At 37.7% G+C, this 22,937-nt stretch overlaps 1 protein-coding gene across 1 annotated transcript; it reads right to left on the reverse strand.

Annotated features, from left to right (window-relative positions):
- Positions 1-12,201: 12,201 nt before the first annotated feature.
- On the reverse strand, positions 12,202-20,365 carry LOC101890993 (uncharacterized oxidoreductase SSP0419-like). The gene is made up of 5 exons (XM_005179039.4): positions 19,877-20,365; positions 19,657-19,812; positions 14,838-15,014; positions 14,389-14,765; positions 12,202-12,518 (listed from the first exon to the last, which is right to left on the reverse strand). The coding sequence occupies exons 1-5, from the start codon at positions 20,087-20,089 to the stop codon at positions 12,392-12,394; spliced, it is 1,050 nt and encodes a 349-aa protein (XP_005179096.2). The 5' UTR covers positions 20,090-20,365; the 3' UTR covers positions 12,202-12,391.
- Between the last annotated feature and the right edge of the window lie 2,572 nt (positions 20,366-22,937).

A 22,937-nucleotide genomic window follows, 5' to 3' on the forward strand; every position in this document is an offset into this window, starting at 1 on the left:
GGACAATAGCCATAACTTTTGACAGAGATGTCACATCGCTTAATGTCATACCGCGTTTGAAGTGCCAGTCCAATTTTACCATGAACCAATACACGCCACGCGAGAGCTCTGAAATAGTTGAAATTTACATTCAACAGAAGAAGTCAATTGTGAAAAAAAATGTGAGAAGTGCGCCGTCTAAAAACACCATTAAGCGTTTATACGAACATTTTTCGACTGGTCAGGCTCTTTCTAATCCGAAGAGGCCATATAAAATTCGACCAAGGCGATCGGCCGAGAATATCGCTGCCGTACGAGCCAGTGTTGAGAGGTCCCCAAGAACATCCCAAAAACGCCGTTCTCAGCAGTTGGGCATGGCTCGGTCCACTTTACAACGGATTATTCGCATTGATTTGCATTTATTCCCGTACAAAATTCAATTGACGCAAAGAATGCTGCCTACGGACAAGCCTCGTCGATTGGAATGGGCCCAAAGAGTCATGGGTCCGTCGAATATGGGCAACCCTGTACCAAACATATAACAGAATTCAGGAATTTTTAAAATTTTAGCTGCTTGTGGGCGATGTACTAGAATGACTAAACCTATAAATCAGGGACCAGTTTCAACTTTTTTAATTTTTCAAAACTGAGCTTACGATCTCGTCACTTGGGTAAAAAATGTTTTTTGTCATAGAAGTTATTTTTTAAAATAACTTCTGGGGAGAATATCCCAGACAAGAAACAAGGGAACTGATGAGGATTGGTGGCTCTTTCCGAAACCTAGGTATTCCCTGCCTTACCCCCTGGTAAACATTACCATCGTTCTCCACTCATAAACAAACGTTGTTTTTATAAAAACAACAATAATGGGATTTTGCCTGACGATTTTGCAACAACAAAATACTATGGTATCCCAAACAAGCAAGTCAAACGCTGTTCTATTTTTCAAAACTTTATCAAAAAAAAAAAAAAAAAAAAAAAAAGACCAACAATGTTTACATTTCATCAAATTTTGGTAAAATTATATGGATCAATTTAGCCCAATCGCAGGTATTTTGAACGGTTTGTAGGCAAATTACCGCAAAGTGGGGACCGATATCTAAACAATTTCGTACCATTAATAATATTTCAACATGAATGGACTTAGTTTTGAACTAATATCACTTTGTGTCCGATTTATGATTCTACCTACACCACACATGGTATGGAAGGTATAATAAATTTGTCATCATTATACCCTTAGCCACATAGCTACATAGGGTATATATATCATTTGATACGAGTAAAACCAGCATGCTTGAAATAACGGTTTTTGACCCTTGGTCTCTTTTGACGAAATCCATTTCAGGACATTTGGAGTCAATCTAGCGCTGCCCATCTGTTGGTCCACCCGCCTGGTTGGTACGCGCGATAACTCTCGAAGGAAGTATCAGATTTGGTCCCAGTTTGGTATATCTTAATATTATAATCAAATTTAGATCGAGTTCAGAGAGGGGCAATATTGGTCCACTCCCCCACAAAAGGTCAAAATTTTCGAAGAAAATAATTTATTTAATAAGAAGTTAAAAAGCAGTAAGTTCGGCCGGGCCGAACTTTTAATACCCTCCACCATTTGCAACGAATTTGGAAATTTTTAAAAAATAAAATGCTTAAAAAATTTAAATTTTTAAAATTTTAAAAATACCGAATATAGCCGTTATATTGTGGTCTATACGACGTGGACATACATAGGCATTGTTTGTCAAAAGCCATTACCATATTCAAATTCGAAACTTGAAATAAACAGTGAATAATATAGCTAAAATCATCAAAATATCGTATATAAGGAGGTGCCGTTATATCGGAGCTGTGCGAAGACCTGGACCAGCATAGACAATTGTTTGTAACAGGCTGTAGCATCCATTACGAACTTCAAATACCACATCTCAAACAATTTTGGTGTGTATTGTACTTAAAATCGTCAAAATACCGAATCTAGGGAGGTACTGATATATGGGGCCTATACGAAGACCTGGACCCGCACAGACAATTTTATGTCACAGACTGTAGTTCCCATAACGAACTTCAAATACCAAATTTGAAACAATTCCCGTGAATAATGTCGCTAAAATCATCAAAATACCGAATATAGGGAGGTACTGATATATGGGGCCTATACGAAGACCTGGACCCGCACAGACAATTTTCTGTCACAGACTGTAGTTCCCATAACGAACTTCAAATACCAAATTTGAAACAATTCCGGTGAATAATGTCGCTAAAATCATCAAAATACCGAATATAGGGAGGTACCGTTATATGGGGGCTATATGAAAACGTGGACCTACATGGCTCATTTACGAACTTATCCTGCCTACTGGAAAAATAAACATGTGTGCAAAATTTTAGCCATCTATCTCAATTCATTCGAAAGATAGCGTGATTACAAAAGACAGACGGACATCGCTAAATCGACTTAGAATTTTACGCTGATCATGAATATATATACTTCGTTGGGTCTGATATGAGTATTTCGAGGAGTTACAAACGGAATGACAAAGTTAATATACCCTCCATAGTATGGTGGAGGGTATAAAAAAATAATAATTATCTATAATGGACAACTTTTTATTGGTGTGTAAAAAAAAAATAGAAAAACAATAAGCTCTTCCGGGCCGATCTTTTAATACCCTTTACCTTAGGTTAAAGGAAACATTTAGACAAATCGGCCAAGAAATCAAAGCGTGGACCTATACATACAAAGTTTCGCCACACGAACTAATACCCATTATGACCTACAAATACAAATTTTTCGACAAATCGGTGAAAAACTGTGGCAAAAATCATCAAAATACCGAATATCGGGAGGTACCGTTATATGGGGGTCATACCAAAGCGTGTACCTGTACATGATGGACATCATTAAGTCGACTTAGCATTTTATGCTGATTATAAATATATATACTTTATGGGATCTACTACGAATATTTAGGAATGTTACAAACGGAATGACAAAGTTAATATACCCTCCTTTCCTTTCCTTTCTATATTGATAACAGTCGGGGTTGCAGTGGATTCAAACGAAACTGCTGAAGCTAAAGTCTTAACCAGTAAGGAAAAACCAAAAGACGGTCGGTGCCAACTATATTATACCCTACACCACTACACATATTTAGTAAAGCTTCGTACCAAAATAGTTTATTTGATTATACCACCTATCGACATTTGGTTTTAGAGCAGTTATAGTTTGGTTTCAGAGGGAACTAATATATGGGAGGCATAACCACTTCTGAATCGATTTTCACTATAGAGTGCATTATATATCACCTCGAGAAGGATTATATTAAAACAAGTAAAAAAGCTGCCAGTTCGGCCGGGCCGAACTTTGAAAACTTAATCTTAAAAATACTGAATGCAACTTTTGTCATAAGCCATTACAATATTCAAATGCGAAACTTGAAAAAAAATCGATGAATAATGTAGCCAAAATCATCAAAATACCGAATATCGGGAGGTACCGTTATACGGGGGCCATACGAAGACCTGGACCTCCGCAGACAATTTTCTGTCTTAGGCTGTATTATCCATTACGAGCTTTAAATACCAAATTCGAAACAAATTATTCGAATAAAGTCGCTAAAATCATAAAATACCGTACATCGGGAGGTACCGTTATATGGGGGCTATACGAAGACGTGGACCTGCACAGACAATCTCCTGTCATCCATTACGAACATCAAATACCAAAAATTAAACAATTCCGATGAATAATGTCGCTAAAATCATCAAAATACCGAATATCGGGAGGTACCGTTATATGGGGGCAATACCAAAACGTGGACCTACATGACCCATTTTCAATACCAAAAGTCCTACAGACATAGTATACATTGGAGTAAAATTTCATCAATCTCCTTCAATTCGTTCGGAAGCTAGAGTGGTTTCCACAGACGGACGGACATCGCTAAAACGACATAGAGTTTTATGCCGATCCCGAATATATATACTTTGTTGGGTCTAAAATATATATTTCGAGATATGGGAGCTATATTCAAATTTTAGCCGATCTCGATAAAATTTGGCAAATTTGGTATTTCCGAGCTCTATAGGATATCTGATAACAAATATCATTGTTGTCGAATGCATATTGCGAATGTTAGGGACTAAAATACCAAATCGAAACAAACATATATGTGGGAGCCATAGCTATATCTGAACCGATTTTCACCAAATTTTATCTACTTACTTCTAGACTGAATTTGGATGGATGTGTTAAAATTCAGGTTGAAGATATATAGGAGCTATAACTATATCTGATGCGATTATCACCAATCAATAAATAGAGTTCGTCCTTGAGCCTGATAAATATCGTTTGGAAAATTTAATCTCAAACGGATAATAAATGCGATCTGCATTTTTTTTTTTTTTTGCTGGGAAACTTCCTTTTTATTTAGTTTTAGACAATTTAATTTTTATTCCCTCAGCCATATGGCTAGGGAGGGTATATATCATTTGACAAGGCCAAACGTGCTGTCTGGTATCTCTCCCACAAAAGTCGAACCTTTCAAAGAAACTATTTTACTGCACAGAAAGAGAAAGGACTAATGGACTAAGTTTTGAATAATCAAAACGATTAGAAAAACCCAAATAATCATCCGGTTCTCTTCATATTTCACACATGCTATTATTTCTACTAACACAAGATCTGCTGTAAAAATGGATGTATCTGTCCACTCCTTCTGGTACCTCCTCCACAAAGGGTCAAAATGTTGAAAGTACATGAAGTTCGCGAAATTAACATCCGATCCCATTCCGACTTGGCAAATCTTAATATAATAATAAAGCGCAATAAACATCCAACTCTCTTCATATTTCACACATACAAAAATCTTTGCTAACACAAGATCTGTTGCGAAGATGCTTTATATCTGCAAACCCCTTCTGCTACCTCACACACAAAGGGTCACAACATAAATAGTCAAAACATATTTAAAAATTCGAACACTTGCTGAGGGTATAGATCTGTCGGTAAAACCGACCGATATTTTTGAATTTGTTTATATTTGTATCGCGTCAGCCCATCGGCTTAAATTTTTTGCTGACAAGCTTTATGTTTTTAACTTTTAGCCAACTTAAAATCAAATAAAGTCACAATCCTCGCCGTCCTTTAAAATTTGGCTACAAAGCAACATTTTAAATCTTCCATAGACCCCCACCCCCTGTATTTGAGTTATTGTTTTATTTCTACACAACAAATTGTTTAAATTATCTGTGTTAAACAAAAACTACACATATTTTGTTACTTGTGGCCAAAAATTATTGGCGCTATAAAAATTGCTTTGACAGACATATTACAAATCCAAATGATATCGATCAATTTCATGTTGTTTTTTTTTTTGTTAAAACAAATGTCGATAATGTTTTCATGTTGTGTTCTTGTTTCTTTGTTGTTGGCATCATTTACATATTGTAACAATATTCAGGCGTCTTTGAGACCAGTTCAATGGTTTGGTTTTTTTTATTTTGCTGTGGCCCACTAAAGATGCCAGGCGCAATGGCTATGTTTTTCCATTGTAAGTTGTTGCAGGCATACGGCCACGTACAAAAATACATGCTACATACATTCATATGTATATACATAGTCTGATGTTTGGCTTTTGCATTTCCATGGAAATGTGCGAAGATTATATGCTTCATGTAAAACATGAAAGCGTTCGCATAAACCTCAAGCCTTGGATGGTGGATTTATTTTGGAAAATGTTCATATTTAGTTTTGTCATTTAATATGCTACACTATTGGTGTTATAAAGAGATTTGGGTTAACAATGTCAAAATTTTTACTTATACCCTACAATACTATGTGTTGGTGGTATTATAATTTTGATTGGGCCCAAAATTATGTAACACCTCGAAATATTGGTTTCCCACATAGGAAAGTATATATGGATCTTCCTATCTCGCCGAGATGAGTCGATCTAGCTATGTATGTTCGTCCGTCCGTCTGTCCATGTTAATTTGTAATCAAGCTACAGGTCGCAATTATGAACCGATCCTCACGAAATTGAAAATGGAGGTGGGGTTATGGTCAGAATAGAACCCCATTGTTTTTGGAGATGATCGCACGATATTTAGGGGTTGAAATGGACCAGTTGGATTTTGCAGTTGATCTATAGGCCACAATTATGAACCAATCGACGCGAAAATTTACATGGAGTTAAAGTTTAGGAGTGGTCAGAAACCTACAAATTTGGACGGCCATCGGACAATAATTAGCGGGTAAAATAGATCCTAATTTGTATATAAGAAAATAGTAACATTTCCCATAAACCGCAAATATTTTCAATCCCAGCCAAATCACAAATACATTAAAAGATCACTTCAGACCATTACAGTGATGCTAATAGCCAAGAAATCGGATATATAGCAAAATAGGTACAATATATATGTAAAAGAATTGGTCCTATTTATCCTGCTTATAAATCAAGAACCGCTAGACCGATATCTCTTTTATCGCATGCGATTTTTTTCAATTTGATTTACAATTTTGAATTATAAATTTGCTAAATTTTAATACTCCTCAACACTACTTTTCAGGGTATTACATGCATATCGCAGTTATCGTCCGATCCTCGCGAAATTTTGCATGGGGGTAGGGTCAGAATTAAAGCCTATTGTTCTTAAGAAGAACATTAGAGGTGCAAATTGACTAAAAAATATTTTTTTTCTAATTTTGTAGTCGCTCTATAGGCCACAGTTGAAAACTAATCGACACGGAATTTCGCATCAGAAGAGAGTTAAAGACAGGGAAAAAGTCTAGCATTTTGTATGACTGTAAAATGGACCACAACTTTCGTGTGAAATTGGTTTGATTACTTAACAACACTACGGAGTGCGGAAATATTGGTCAAATTCTCCGGGTCAAAAAACTAAGTGTAACCTCTGGGCGGGGCTCTTTGACATAATTTGAAAAACCAAATCTTCCAAAATGGATTTGGATGTAAGGGGCCGTCGAACATATTGTAGTGTTGTAGGGTACCACATGGTCGGCCCCGCACGACTATAGCCTTTGCTTACTTCTTTTTACATTTTTTATTGAATGAAAACAAAAAATGTCGGAAATAGCATCAAATTTTAGAATAAGTTTAGATTTGTTCGAATCGGAAAACTTTGGCACGAATTATGAACTTCAAACGCCCAATAAAACCTTCACACGCCCCCCGAATTTTGCTCTGCGGTATTTTGGCCCATTTCCGGCGAAGCGCTTGCTTGAGTTTATCGACGCTTTGGTATTTTTTAGTGCCAATCTTGCTTTCCAAAATACTCCAGACACAATAGTCCAACGGATTGGTATCCGGAGATTTGGGTAGTCTTTGTGCGCTGGAAATGAAGCAAGGGACCTCATTTTGTAACCATTCTTGGGTGGCGCGTGCTGAGTGTGATGTTGCTGAGTCCTGTTGAAATGTCCAATGTCTACGGCCAAAATGTTTGCGTACCTAAAGCTTTAATACACCCTCCAGAATATTTTCGCGATAATATTCGGCATTTATTCTGATGCCACGGTCGATTAATATGAGCGGAGAGCGATCCTCGGCTGTTATAGCGGACATGGCCGGCGCTTGAATTCTGGTGGTCAACCGAAGGTGCACATTTTCAGCTGACCTCTTTGACAAGTAAACACGATCATTCTGTTTGTTTACAAACTGCTAGACAACGAATGTTTTCTCATCGGAGCGTAGAAAAACATATTCGGCAGTTCACCACTTTCGGCCAAGTGAAGTAACTCTTTAGCTCATTTAAGTCTAATTTATTTCTGTTGCGGTGTAGGTTCTTGCACTTTTTGGAATTTCAATGGCTTTACGCCGAGCTCATTTTTCTATATTTGCCGAATGGAATATTGCGATATGTTCAGCTCACGAGCCCTTTTTTCGGCCACTGCGACGAGGGTTTCGATCAAGTCGCTTCTTTACTCTTCGAACCATTTCTGCTGATGTTGCTGTTTTCTTCCTTCTACTTCCTCGACGACGGGCGACGCTACCAGTATCACGGTTACGAGCGATGGTACGAGACATAAAAGATTTATTCACATTTAAATGGTGAAGTGCTCTAACGATAGCCACTTGTGGTTTTCCAGCCAAATATAAAGAAATCGCATTATCACGCTTGTATTCCATCACGAATAAGTTTTTTTTCTGGGAAATTCGCGCCAAATTGCCTTTGTACGCTTTTAAAAAAGGAATAATTTTTACAGCTGTCGGACGGGTGGCTTGGAAATGATAGCAGTCTGAATTTGGTTGCAGTTTTTTTAACTCACCCTGTAGTAAAAGTACTCGTTACAATTTCCATTACCAATACATTACTTCAATAAGGGCATTTCACTGCGAATGCGATGTGTAATGGGTAAATGGGCGTAGAAAAGCGAATTTATTAATTTATGGACTCTATTAGAAAAATCTGTCACTAATGAAGGGTATATATAATTCGGTTTGAAAATAATTGTTTTTGTTTTCTTACAAATTGGTTGACTGTTATTGCTCCAACAGCATTGCGAACACCAAAAACAACAATAACGAAATTTGCATTTACATCAACTTGTAGCGATTGTTCGCTAGCAATGACATCTCTTGTTTTTTTTGGTTAAATTGTTTTGCTTTTAGCGTTCACGAACAAATGAACACGTTAAATCTGTGAGCGATAAAGTTGTTCCAACTAAGGAAGCAACAATTTGTACGAAACACTTTAAGGGCCGAAGGAAAAGAAAATTGGATTATATTCGTGTGAATAATGAACGAAAATGGTCGATGCATTGAAGTGAAGGAAGGTGCATTGAATTCTCCTCCTTTTTCTACCCTTAGTCATATGGCTACAGAGGGTATATATCAGTTTCAGGACATTTGGAGTCGATCAAAACATATCTACCCGTCTCTCTGTCTGGTGCGCACGATAATTATCGAAGGGAATATCCAATTTGATGCAAACTTAGAACGAGTTCAGAGATGGGCAATATCGGCCTACTTTCTCTGAAAAAATTGTGAAAATTTTCACAAAAAAAAATTTACCGTATTGAACACGAAAGGTCATCCAATTTTGTGCAGACTTGCAAATCGCAAAAGTTGTATCAATTCTAGGTCAGGTGCGAAAATGGACAATATCGGTCCGCTGTGAAGTATCGAAATTTGAGACCCTTTGTGGGTGATGTACAAGATGGAGTCGACCGATATTGCCCACCTCCGAACTCGATCCAAATTTGATAATAATATTACGATGTACCAAGTTTGGAACAAATCGTATATCCTTTCGAGAGGTATCGTGCACACAAGCCAGACAGACGGTCATCGCTAGACTTGCTTGACAGGCTTTTTTTCTAGAACCTCTCTCTTATAGCGTTTGATCTTCCGCTCTAGATCAGATACGGCCTTTCTGGCACGCCTGGGTGAGGGAGCTTTATACCATATACCATAAAATTTGGAAAGTTGGAGCGAAATCGGACTATCCATTCTCTTTTGGTGCGGTAAAATATTATATTTTTTGAAGATTTCGAACTTTTGTGGGTGATGATATTGCACACCTCCGATCTCGATCCAAATTTGATAATAATATTACGGTGTACCAAGTTTGGACCAAACCGGATACTCCCTTCGAGAGGTATCGTGCGCACTAGCCAGCCAGATAGACGGAAAGACGGAATGAAAGATAGATCGCTAGACTTGCCTGACAGGCTTCTTGATCTAGAACATTTCCCTTATTGCGTTTGACCTCCCTCTCTAGATCAAATATGGCCTTCCTGGCACGCCTGGGTGGGGAGCTTTATTCACCATTGAAGTTTCCCACGACGACGCCCACGATAGCAGCCAAGCAGGTAGTGCAACGAAAACATATGGTTATACTGACGTACGGGAAGAATCTGCGTAGATGGTCCTCTCGTACATGGTCCACTGGTGTCATGAGGAGGCTCCCTGTCGTGGTTCTCCGGCAGGCCATCTGGCAGCTCTGGACGTTCTTCCTCTGAGTAGCACTTGTGTTCCAAGGCCACAATGGGGCCATATAGCTGACCACAGACTGATCTTTCACGTTATAAGATATCAACAAGGTGTCCTTGTCCGCACACCCAAGTATTGCCGGTTAGCGCCTTGTGGACCTTGATCCCACTTTTTATTTTGTCGCAAATAGCTGTGGCTTGCACGGACGACTTAAAAATTGTATCGAATGCGACTCCTAGGATCTTGGGTTAGTTCGTGGTCGAAATTATATTTTTCTCGACCTGCTCATTTAGCTCTGTTCTCATATCCGCAGGCCATGTGGTAAAGAGTGTGGCCGTAGATTATTTGGCGGATATATTCATATTCAAACTCCATGAGATAGGTTCAACCTTACACATATGTGACCATCAACAAGATCGTACAATCATCCGCATACGTTACGACGTCTGGAGATACTTGTTCTGAGTGGGAATATAAACTCCTCAAAATATTTAATTTATATCCACGTTTAATGGTAGGTATTTTGTAGATCTCGGTCTAAATTTTAAATCAACTCAGTTGAAATTTGGAATTTCCAGTTTTCAGAGAATCTTTTAATTTTGAGGATAGCCGATTTGGCCCTAAGTGGAGTTTTCACAAAGTGAAACATTTAAAGTCGTTTTTTTTTATTTTCCACAAAAACTATTTGATAAGTCTGAAATACACCACAAGGTGGTCAGGGTATTATGTCTTTATGCATTTGTTTGTAAAAGGGAAAAGGAACCGAGATAGACATATAGTTCCTTTTGATGATCTGCATAGAATCACATTTTGAGGCTATTTATGCATGTCCGTCCGTCTGTCCATCCGTTCGTCTGTCTGGCCATGTATTTTTGTAAGCAAAGTATAAATCGCATTTATTGCCCGATTCAGATGAAATTTTGCACAAATAATTTGTTTGACCCAAGGACGAACCCTATTGAAATTGGAGATAATCGGTCAAATTTAGGTACTGCTCTCATACATATTTTCGTCCGATTTGCCTTATATTGTGCACCAAACTTGTAATATCGGCCCAAATAGTATGAAATTTTGCACGTACGACCAGATTGGGCGTGAAAATAATTATGCCAAATTTGATGTAGCTCCCATATATATTGTTCATGCGATTTGTTATTTTAGTCCTCCGCAGCCGTAATATGCACTCTGTAACAGCGATGTTTGAGGGAATATATGAAATATAACTCAGAAATATTCTTGCTAAATTTCATCGAGATCGGTTAATATTTGGATATATCTCCCATATATATCTTCGTCCGATTTGCCTTTTATTGTGCACCAAACGTCTAATATTTTCCCAAATGGGATGAAATTTGGGATTTATGGCCGAATTGATTCTAGGAGCTAGTATGTCAAATTTGGTGAAGATCGGTTCAGATATAGCTATACCTCCCATATATATTGTTTATCCGATTTGTTATATTTGTTACTCACATACGTAATATGGACTCCGTAGTAACGATATTCGGGGAAATATATCAAATACAGCTCAGAAATATCTTTGCCAAATTTTATCAAGATCGGTTTAGATAGATAGCTCTCATGTATATCAGATAGCTCTCATATATATCTATCCGATTTCAAGTTAATTGTGCACCAAATGGATAATACAAGCCAGAATTGAAAAGGCGAAAATACTTCGACAAATTTTTTAAACATCGATTCTCACAGGAGCATATTCCTAAAATATATGAGTTCCTTTGAACTTTAAATTCTGCTTTGCTTTTTCATTGTCTAAATTTTGGGAATCTTGGCTAAGTTATAAGACCTTGAAAGGTGCCGCTGATATTGTCCTTTATAATATAGGCCTTGTATATAACGTAAAAAATAAATGTCTTCCTTCAAATGGCTATATTGCAATACATCGTTGTAGTTATCAAGAGCGCCACTTCTTCAAAACAGGAAAATCAGCAGCAATAACATGCGGCCTGCTGCTGCTCATCACCACCATCATCAACATCATCACGACGAGTCGTCGTCGTCGTCAGCCTCGACAACATCTAACATGGCAGCAGCCATGTTTAATAAAATACGTGACATGCATTGAAGACTTCCTTCCAAGCGGAGTGAAAACTTGGACAAGGAAACACTTTCCAGTTGCAGCAACAACAAAACCAATATTAAGAAAAAAAAAAAACATTATTAATATGATAAAAAAATATATATTTATTTTTATTTTTAGACATTTTGTTTTTAATACTTTTTTTCTTGATTAACGAAAACAATGTAATTGTGGCCTAAACTGATTAACATGGACAACTAATAAATACAGGTCAAAGTCTGACAATCCTTTACTTTTTGTCAAGTAAATTTTTTGGGGTTGTATAAGGAAAATGTAATAGCAGACTCTTATTAAAAGAGGTTTCTCATATCCCGACTTAAAGCCGATTCCAAGCGTCTATATATTTCTTCAACTCCTAACTATCGAAGGGCACACCATCGTCTGTTCTCAGAGCTTGAGCCAATTCGTTTTCTCTGCACTTTGGATCAACAAGTCCGCCAATAAATGCCATTAACCTCTCAGTGGCAGCCGCTGGTAGGGTACTGTAATAAATATATATTTCATAAATTAATTATTTGTAAATAAAAATTTAAGTAGTTAAATAAAAAACCAGTAAAGAAAGTCTTAAAGTCGATCGGGGCCGACTTTATGATGCTCTACACCACTTTGCTAATAAAGTAGAGCTCCGCATAACAATTAAAAGTTCATACACGCTATGATTATAATTTAAAGTTCAAAGGACTGAATATGCCGAAGCATTTGTATCTTTTAAATTCGGACTTGTGTTACCCATTTGGTGCACAATTAACTTGGAATCGGATAAAGATTTATATGGGAGCTATATCCAAATCGGAACCAATCTCGATAAAATTTGGCAAAGATATTTCTGAGCTGTATTTGATATATTTCCCTGAATATCGTTGTTACGGAGTGCATATTACGGCTGTGGGTAACAAATACAATAAATCGGATGAACAATATATGTGGGAACTATAACTATATCTGAACCGATCTTCACCAAATTAGACATACTATCTTCTAGACTCAATTCGGTCGTAAGTCTCAAATTCTGTCCCATTTCTACAAATATTAGACGTTTGGTGCACAATAAAACCTAAATCGGACGAAGTTATATATGGGAGCTCTATCCAAATCTGAACCAATCTCGATAACATTTAGCAAATGTATTTCTGAGTTGTATTTGATATATTTCCCAAAATATTGTTTTTACAGAGTCCATATTACGGCTGCGGAGGACAAAAATAACAAATCGGATGAACAATATATATGGGAGCTATAGCTATACCTGAACCGATTTCGATAAAATTTGGCATACTTATTTTCAGGCCTAATCTGGTTGTATGTGCAAAATTCCATACGATTCGGTCTGATACTACACGTTTGGTGTACAATAAAATGCAAATCGGACGAAGATATATATGGGAGCTATATCTCAATTTTCACCGATTATCTCCAATTTCGATACGGTTCGTCCTTGGGCCAAACAAATGTTGTTTGGAAAATTTCATCTCAATCTGATAATAAATGCGACCTGCATTTTGTTCACAAGAATACATGGACAGACGGACGGACAGACATGTATAAATCAACTCAGAAAGAGATTCTATGCAGATCATCAAAAGGAACTATGGGTCTATCTCGTTTCCTTTTGCCTGTTACAAACAAATGCACAAAGACATAATACCCTGACCACCTTGTGGTGTAGGGTATTTGGTACAAATTTTGGCAACTTCCAAAAATAAAATCCGTTAAAAATTCTGTTAAAATCTTAGAAATACCGAATTTAGCTATTACATTAGGGTCAATACGACGACATGGACCTGCATAGGTAGCTTTTGTCATATGCCATTACAATGTTGAATAATGTCGCTAAAATCATCAAAATACCGAATATAGGGAAGAACCCTTATATGGGGGCTATATGAAGACGTGGACCTGCACAGGGAATTGTCTGTCATAGGCTGTAGCACCTTTTACGAACTTCAAATACCAAATTTGAAACAATTCCGGTGAATAATGTTGGTAAAATCATCGAAATACCGATTATCGGGTGGTACCGTTATATGGGGGCTATAACAAAACCTGGACCTACAAGGCCCATTTTCAATACCAAAAGTTCTACAGACATAATATACATTTGAGTTAAATTGTATCAATCTACTTCAATTCGTTCGGAAGCTAGAATGATTTTCACAGACGGACGGACGGATAGACGGTAAACGGACGGACATCGCTAAATCGACATAGAATTTTATGCTGATCCAGAATATATATACTTTGTAGGTCTAAAATGTGCGTTTCGAGGTGTTACAAACGGAATGCCAAACTTAAGATACCCTCCATGCTATGGTGGAAGGTAAAAAATCTACAATCTTTAAATGAACAACTTACGCTACAATTCGTCGCAGCCAAATGAAACAATGCGGCACCGTAATCTCCGTCTCACCGCGCAGTATGGCCTCGACAATATACTGGGCCACAACTTCGCCATCCAAATCGGCCAATATGCGATTCAGTTTAAGAGCTTTCACCACATCATTGACACGTCTATTGGTGGTCAAGAATGAGGGGCAAATGGTAATGGCCTTTACGGCACTTTTCGCTTCTAACAATTCGGTTCGCAGCGCCGAGGTTAGATGGCGAACTGCCGCCTTGGACGCTCCGTACACGTTGAAAGTGTGATGTGGATACATACTAGCCAACGAAGAGATATTGACCACATAGCCACGATTTAACTCCCTCATTTTCGGGAGAAACACCTTGGTGGTCTGGAAGTAAAAGAAATGGAAGGGAATTATTGTATTCTGGTTTCCGAACTTTTCAAAAATGATTCACCTTACCAAAACCGGTGCCGTGAAATTAATATTAATCATACGTTGAATTTCATGAACCGGAGGATCATCTATGGAAGACATTGTGATGATGGCAGCATTATTCACCAGAATTGTCACATCTCCCAAGTCATTTGTAACACGTTCCCTCAAATCCAATAACTGCTGATAATCTCTAACGTCAACCTGGAAAAAGGGTTTCTATAAATGGAAGCTTCACATTTGGTGTTGGGAGGCCACATGTTCAAGTTTTAATAGGTATGAATACCCTTTTGTAGACTACTCTGGCGCCGCACAGTAATTCAGAATTTTATAACCCACCTACGCGCAATTGTAAAGTGAGAGAAGTGATCACGTATAGAATAAGTACACCCTAACAATAGCAAGAGCAAGCATCCACCACTCAATAGCAGCCATTACCTACCACATCGTATTACACTCTAACACAACTTTCGCCTATTGGCAATTCACCACACTTCACACACCATCATAGTTTTGAGACCTGTATTATTCCAAATTTTCAAAAAAAAAATATTACGCAACTTTGTGATAGAGAGCTTAGTTCTTAAAGCCAGAATATATTTTTCAACAATATTAGCTCCGAAAACTTTTTCGGGTGCCGGTCTTGGCTGTTTTTTAATATGGTTTTTCCTATGTAGTTTAGGTGCCCTCCAAGTGTGTACAGGGTGAGATGAAAATACTGCAACCAACTTCAGACTGCTGGCATTTCTAAGCCACTTGACCGACAGCTGTTAAAATTATTCGAGAGACAAGCGTACAAAAGCATTTTGGTGAGATTTTTCCAGAAAACAGTTATTCGTGATGGAATTCAAGCGTGATAGTCTGATTTCCTTATATTTGGCGGGAACACCACTAGAGGCTATCATTAGAACACTCCAGCATTTAAATGTGAATAAATCTTTTGTGTCTCGTACCAGCGCTCGTTTCCGTGATACTGGTAGCGTAGCCCGACCGACTTCAAGGAAGTGGACGGAAGAAAACAGCAGCATCAGCAGAAATAGTTCGAAAAGTAAAGAAGCGACTTGATCGAAACCAGCGTCGCAGTGGCCGAAAAATAGCTCGTGAGCTGAACATATCGCAATATTTCAATCGGTAAATATGAAAAAATGAGCTCGGTGTAAAGCCATTGAAATTCTGCAACTGCAACAGAAAGAAAATTGATTCAAAAGAGCTAAAGAGTTGCTTCGCTTGGCCGAAAGTGATGAACTGCCGAATTTGGTTTTCTCCGCTCCGATGAGAAAACATTCGTTGCCCAGCAGTTTGTAAGCAAACAAAATGATCGTGTTTACTTGTCGAAAAGGTCAGCTGAAAATGTGCACCTTCGGTTGGCCACCAGAACTCAAGCACGGGCCATGGTGATGATGTGGGCCGCCATAACAGCCGAGGGCCACTCTCCGCTCATATTAATTGACCCTGGCATAAGAATAAATGCCGAATATTACCGCGAAAATATTCTAGAGGGTGTATTAAACATTTTGGCCGCAGGCCTTGGACATTCCAACAGGACTCACCACCAACCATCGCACTCGGCACGCGCCATCCAAGAAAGGTTACAAAATGAGGTTCCTCGCTTCATTTCCAGGGCAATATGGCCACAAAAATCTCCGGATACCATTCGGTTGGACTATTGTGTCTGGAGTATTTTATAAAGCAAGGTTGGCACTAAAAAGTGTCGATCACCTCAAGAAGAAAATGGGCCAAAATACAGCAGAGCAACATTTGGTCAGCGCGCGACTGGTCTCATTGACCATTTTAAGGCCACGGTTCGTGCCAAAGGTGACTAATTCGAACAAATGTAAACATATTCTAAAATTTGATGCTATTTCCGACATTTTTATATCCATAGTATGGAGGGTGTATTAAGTTTGTCATTCCGTTTGTAACACCTCGAAATATACATTTTAGACCCCACAAAGTATATATTATTGATCAGTATAAAAATTTATTTAGCGATGTCCGTCCGTGTGGAAATCACTCTAGCTTCCGAACGAATTGAAGTATATTGACAAAATTTTACTCATATGTATACTATGTCTACAGGACTTTTGGTATAGGAAATGGGCCATGCAAGTCCACGTCTTCGTATAGCCCCCATATAACGGTACCTTCCGATGTTCGGTATTTTGTTGGTTTTAGCGACATTATTCACCGGAATTATTTCAAATTTTGTATATGATATTCGTAATGAATGCTACAACCTCTGACAGAAAATTGGTCTACGTCTTCGTGTAGCTCCCATATAACGGTACCTCAATATATTCGGTAGTTTGCTGATTTAAGCGGCATTATTCACCAGAAATGATTCAAATTTGTTATTTGAAGTTCGTAACAGGTACTACAGTCTATGGCAGAAAATTGTAGGTGCAGGTCTACGTCTTGGTATAGCCCCCATATAACGGGGGCTATACCTCCCAATATTCGGTATTTTGATGATTTTAGCGAAATTATTCACCGGAATTGTTTCAAATTTGATGTTTGAAGATCGTAATGGTTACTACAGCCTATGGCAGAAAATTGTCGGTGCAGGTCAACGTCTTCGTACAGCCCCAATATAACGGTTCCTCCCTATATTAGGAATTTTGATGATTTTAGCTAAATTATTCAGCGAAATTATTTCAAATTTGGTGTTGGAAGACAGAAAATTGTCTGTGCAGGTCCACGCCGTATAATCGGAATTCTGATGATTTTAGCTACATAGTTTTCTATTATTCAATAAAATTAAAAAAAACCAGTAAAGAAAGTCTTAAAGTCGGGCGGCACCGACTTTATGATACCCTACACCACTTTTCTAATTTAGTAGAGCTGCGCATAACAATTAAAAGTTTTTATGGGAGAATTCAATCATACACCCTATGATTATAATTATAATTTAAAGTTCAAAGAACTAAATATGCCGAAGCATTTGTATCTTTAAAATTCGGACTTGAATTGCCTATTTGGTGCACAATTAATTTGAAATCGGATAATAATATATATGGGAGTTATATCCAAATCTGAGCCGATCTCGATAAAATTTGGCAAAGATATTTCTGAGCTGTATTTGTTATATTTCCCTGTATATCGTTGTTACGGAGTGCGTATTACGGTTGGGGGGTAACAAATATAACAAATCGGATGAACAATATATATGGGAGCTATATCTGAACCGATCTTCACCAAATTTGATATACTAGCTTCTAGACTCAATTCGTTCGTAATTGCCAAATTCCATTCCATTCGGACAAATCTTAGGCGTTTGGTGCACAATAAAAGCTAAATCGGACGGAGTTATATATGGGAGCTACATCCCAATCTGAACCGAATGTATTTCTGAGCTGTATTCGATATATTTCCCCAAATATTTTTGTTACAGAGTGCATATTACGGCTGCGGAGGACAAAAATAACAAATCGGATGAACAATGTATATGGGAGCTATAGCTATATCTCAACCGATTTCGATCAAATTTGGAATACTCATTTTCAGGCCTAATTTGGTTGTATGTGCAAAATTCCATACTATTCGGACTGATATTACACGTTTGGTGCACAATAAAAAGCAAATCGGAAGAAGATATATATGGGAGCTATATCTAAATTTTGACCGATTATCTCCAATTTCAATAGGGTTCGCCCTTGAGCCAAACAATTGATTTGTGCAAAATTTCATCTGAATCGGACAATAAATGCGAACTGTACTTTGTTTACAAAAATACATGGACAGACGGACGGACGGATATGAATAAATCGACTCAGAATGTGTTTCTATGCAGATCATCAAAAGGAACTATGGGTCTATCTCGTTTCCTTTTGTCTGTTACAAATAAATGCACAAAGACATAATACCCTGACCACCTTGTGGTGTAGGGTATAAAAAGTTGCAGTTTTTTTATCTCACCCTGTTGACACACACTTTTGGCTATTGTGAACTAGATGGCAAGATATGCAAGCGTGATCAGTATGAGAACATGATGAAAGCAACTTAAAATCACAACTTACTGTAGGACAGATAGTCTAAGTCACATACTTTAATGGAAGTACCCTTTTCATTGTTTTTAACGAGAAATACGTCATACCGAGCTGATGCCATAGTTGCCTTACCGAAGGGGCACAGTAGCAATGATGACGGTCTGCTTCTTTTGGAATATCGCAAAGTTGAACTAATCACGATTCTCTACCAATGGTCTACAACACGAAGATCCTTGTCCATACATCATAGCTCTCGATTATCTACAACGCGTCAGAAAGCGAATCCGGACACTAGCCTTCCACACCGTCGTAAACATGGAATTCTCTATCAGCAATCTCACCTAAACAGCTATATATTGAGTTTCCGATCTATTTTATCGCATTTAACCACGATTAGATTGTAATTTAGTATTTAAATCAATAAAATATCCGATGTTTACCCCAGGAAAGGAAGAATTCTGTTATTCTCATTTCATTGGGTTTAGCAGGTCCACAGTGAGACCCTGGCAGCGACTGAGCTTTCCTTAGCCAACGAGAAAACTACGTTAGAATTGTCCATCTTCCGATCTGTTCTGAATTTGATAAAAATCTTACAATGCTTCCAAATTATACCACACACGATACTCCCTTCTAGTGTATACTAAGATCCAGCTGGGCAGATGAACGGCCATCGCTCTATCGATAATTCGAAATAGATTTCCTTCAAGAAGACATGGATATCGTTTAAGTAGACCCTCGCTAGCCATAGGACTGACAGCAATAAATAACTGGAATACCTGGAAAAAAATCCTTTTATCTCCCCATTCCATCACCTAGATGGGAGACCGCCATAAATGTTTATCGCAGCTTCATTTGCTTACCTTATAAGCTCTGGTGTTAACTTCATAATTTTCCGCAATAAATTGCGCTGTATCATTTGCCAAATGTTCCTGAATATCCACAATGGCCAGGTGGCAGCCAAGTTTAGCCAATGCAATGGCTGTTTCACGACCCAATCCTCGGCCGGATCCTGTAATCTATTAACACCAAAAACCTTACATTATCTCCTTGATAATTTAAATAAAATCCCCTACTTCTTACCAGAGCAACTTCACCACAAAGCGAAGGCATTCTGCTGCAGCCCAATCTCCTAAACCATCTCTTCAACACTTCGACTATGGCAAAGACAACTAGCAGAGGATAGACTAAAATTTGGAGCAGTACATAAATGCTGTAGAGGGCTTCGATTAAAATGATCCGCACGCTCATGGCTATCGATGTTATCTGAACTAAGCTAAACGATGCTAACTGCATTGTTAGCACAATTCTACTTCCAAGTCTCGCATTCTCCCTCCTCTAAAAATAGGAAATAAATACGTCTGTTTGTTTGTTTTGTGCGCGTGCGGAATTTTAATTGCATAATTTGCATCTACGTCGGCTCTGAGGTTGCTCACATTCGGCAATAATAAAACATTGTATGGGGTTAGGATCCGCGCTTATTATGCTTTAGAGAACACGTTATTAGAGACAAGTAACAATAAGTTAAAAATCAGTCAGTTCGGCCGGGCCGAACTTTGAATACCCTCCACCATTAGAAATGAATTTGGAAAAAAATCCTTAAAAAATTATAAAAATATAGCTGTTATATTGGTGTCTATACAACGTGGACCTACAAAGGCATTGTTTGTCATAAGTCATTATCAAACTCAAATTCGAAACTTGAAAAACCATTAAGGAAAGCTCAAAAGTCGGGCGGGGACGACTATATGATACCCTACACCACTATGCATATTTAGTAGAGCTCTCGTTAAAAGGTTTATACAGGGCATTTCAGAGCTCTATGAAATATTTGGTACAAAATCAAAATCTATCTAATTCTATCGTGCATTTTACGAACTATAGCTATCTCAGAACCGGGTTTCTCCAAATTTTACGTATTAGCTTCTAGACTGGTGATTTGGGCTGATATTGACCATTTAGTGCACATTTAACCCGAAATCGGATGAAGATATATATGAGAGCTATATCCAAATCTGAACCGATTTCGATCAAATTTAAAACAGCTATTCCTGTGCTCCATCTAATACCTGGTACCAAATATGACGGTTGTGGAGTGAATATTACGAATGTATGGGACTAAAACTCTAAATCGGATGAAACATATATATGGTTGCTGTAACATATATATGGTTGCTGAACCGATTTTCACCAAATTTGATATACTTGCTTCTAGGCTGAATTTGGTCCGATGTACTAAAATTCAGTCCATTTGGACTTATATCGGCCATTTGGTGCACAATTAACCCGAAATCGGATGAAGATATATATGGGAGCTATATCCAAATCTGAACCGATTTCGATAAAATTACAAACAGCTATTTCTGGGCTGTATCTTATATCTGGTACCAAATATCATTCTTGTGGAGTGCATATTACGAATGTGAGAGGCTTAAACACCAAATCGGATGAAAGATATATATGGGAGCTATAGCTATATCTGAACCGATTTTCTCCAAATTTGATATACTTGCTTCTAGGCCGAACTCGGTTGGGTGTGCCAAAATTCAGGTAATTTGGACTGATAGTGAATATTTGGTGCACATTTAACCCGAAATCGGATGAAGATATATATGGGAGCTATATCTAAATTTGATCCGATTCTCACCAATTTCAATAGGGTTCGTCCTTGGGCCAAAAAATATTGTTTGGAAAATTTCATCTCAATCGGATAATAAATGCGACCTGCATTTTGTTCACAAGAATACATGGACAGACGGACGGACGGACGGACGGACAGACGGACTGACATGCATAAATCGACTCAGAAAGTGATTCTATGAAGGTTCTCAAAAGTAACTATGGGTCTATCTCGTTTCCTTCTCCATGTTACAAACAAATGCACAAAGACATAATACCCTTACCACTATGTGGTGTAGGGTATAAAAAACGAAACTTAAAAAATGTAGCTAAAATCATCAAAAAACAAGTAAGCAAAGGCTATAGTCGTGCGGGGTCGACCATTTGATATCCTACAACACTACAATATGTTAGAAGCCCCCTTATGTCCAAATCCATTTTGGAAGATTTCGCTTTTGAAATTATGTCACGGAGCACTGCCCAGATATTACCCTTAGAATTTGGACCAGGGACATTTTTCCAATATTTATGCACTCCGTCGTGCTATTAATTTTTGTGGTCCATTTTACGGCTAAACATAATCCAATGGTCATCCAAAATCCCTTCCCTGTTCTTACCTCTCTTCTCATGCGTGTCGATTGACTTCAATTGTGTGATCAGGAATTTTTTTCTGTATTTGTATCATTGGAACCCCTAAATATTTTGCGATCATCTTCAAAAGCAATTTGGCTATATTCTTCAACGAAATCAGCATAAAAAAGTCAGAAGTTCGCCTATTGTGTATTTCGGATATCGCCTGTAAATAATGTTGGTATTTTTTCACACAAAAGTAGTGGTCCATTCTACCCGCTGTCTTAAATTCTAACTTCATGCAAGATTTCGTGTCCTTTGGTTTCTATTTGTGACCTTTATCACGGCTGCAAAAGTAGAAACATGTTGAGTTGCTGGTCCATTTCAACCCCTAAATATATTGCGGACATCTTTGAAATTAATAGGCTTAGCCCTTCTGAGCCTAACCCTACCTTTGTCAAAAATTTCGTGAGGATCGAAAGATAATTGCAATCCTTACATAAATAATAACCCCAACCTGTGTTGTAAAGTGAAAAAATATTACAAAATATACACTTCAGTATTATAAGTCAAATTAAAAAAAAAATCGCATGCGATAAAAAATATGGAAAAATAAAAATATGTCATACTACAAAATCTATATTAACATCATTATTGGCGTATTTTTATGCGATTTTTTTAGAGTTCATACTTTTATGCCAAAAGGGCATTCTAAATTTACAAAATTTGTCAAAATCGGTCCAGCCATTCTGGAGATATAAGCATTCTAGCTAACATCCCCTCCCTTTTGTATATACACATTGTACATATTTCGCTATATACATCCGACATATTTACTATCGGCATCTACGTAACGGTCAGATTTGACCTGTTCGTCTATTTGTGATTTCGCCGGGATTAAAAATATTCGCGTTTTAATTTAAAATTTTACTTTTAATAATAATTGCGACCCGTA

The sequence above is a fragment of the Musca domestica genome, unplaced genomic scaffold (assembly GCF_030504385.1).
Source record: "Musca domestica strain aabys unplaced genomic scaffold, Musca_domestica.polishedcontigs.V.1.1 16, whole genome shotgun sequence".
In the NCBI taxonomy this organism is placed as follows: Eukaryota; Metazoa; Arthropoda; class Insecta; order Diptera; family Muscidae; genus Musca; species Musca domestica.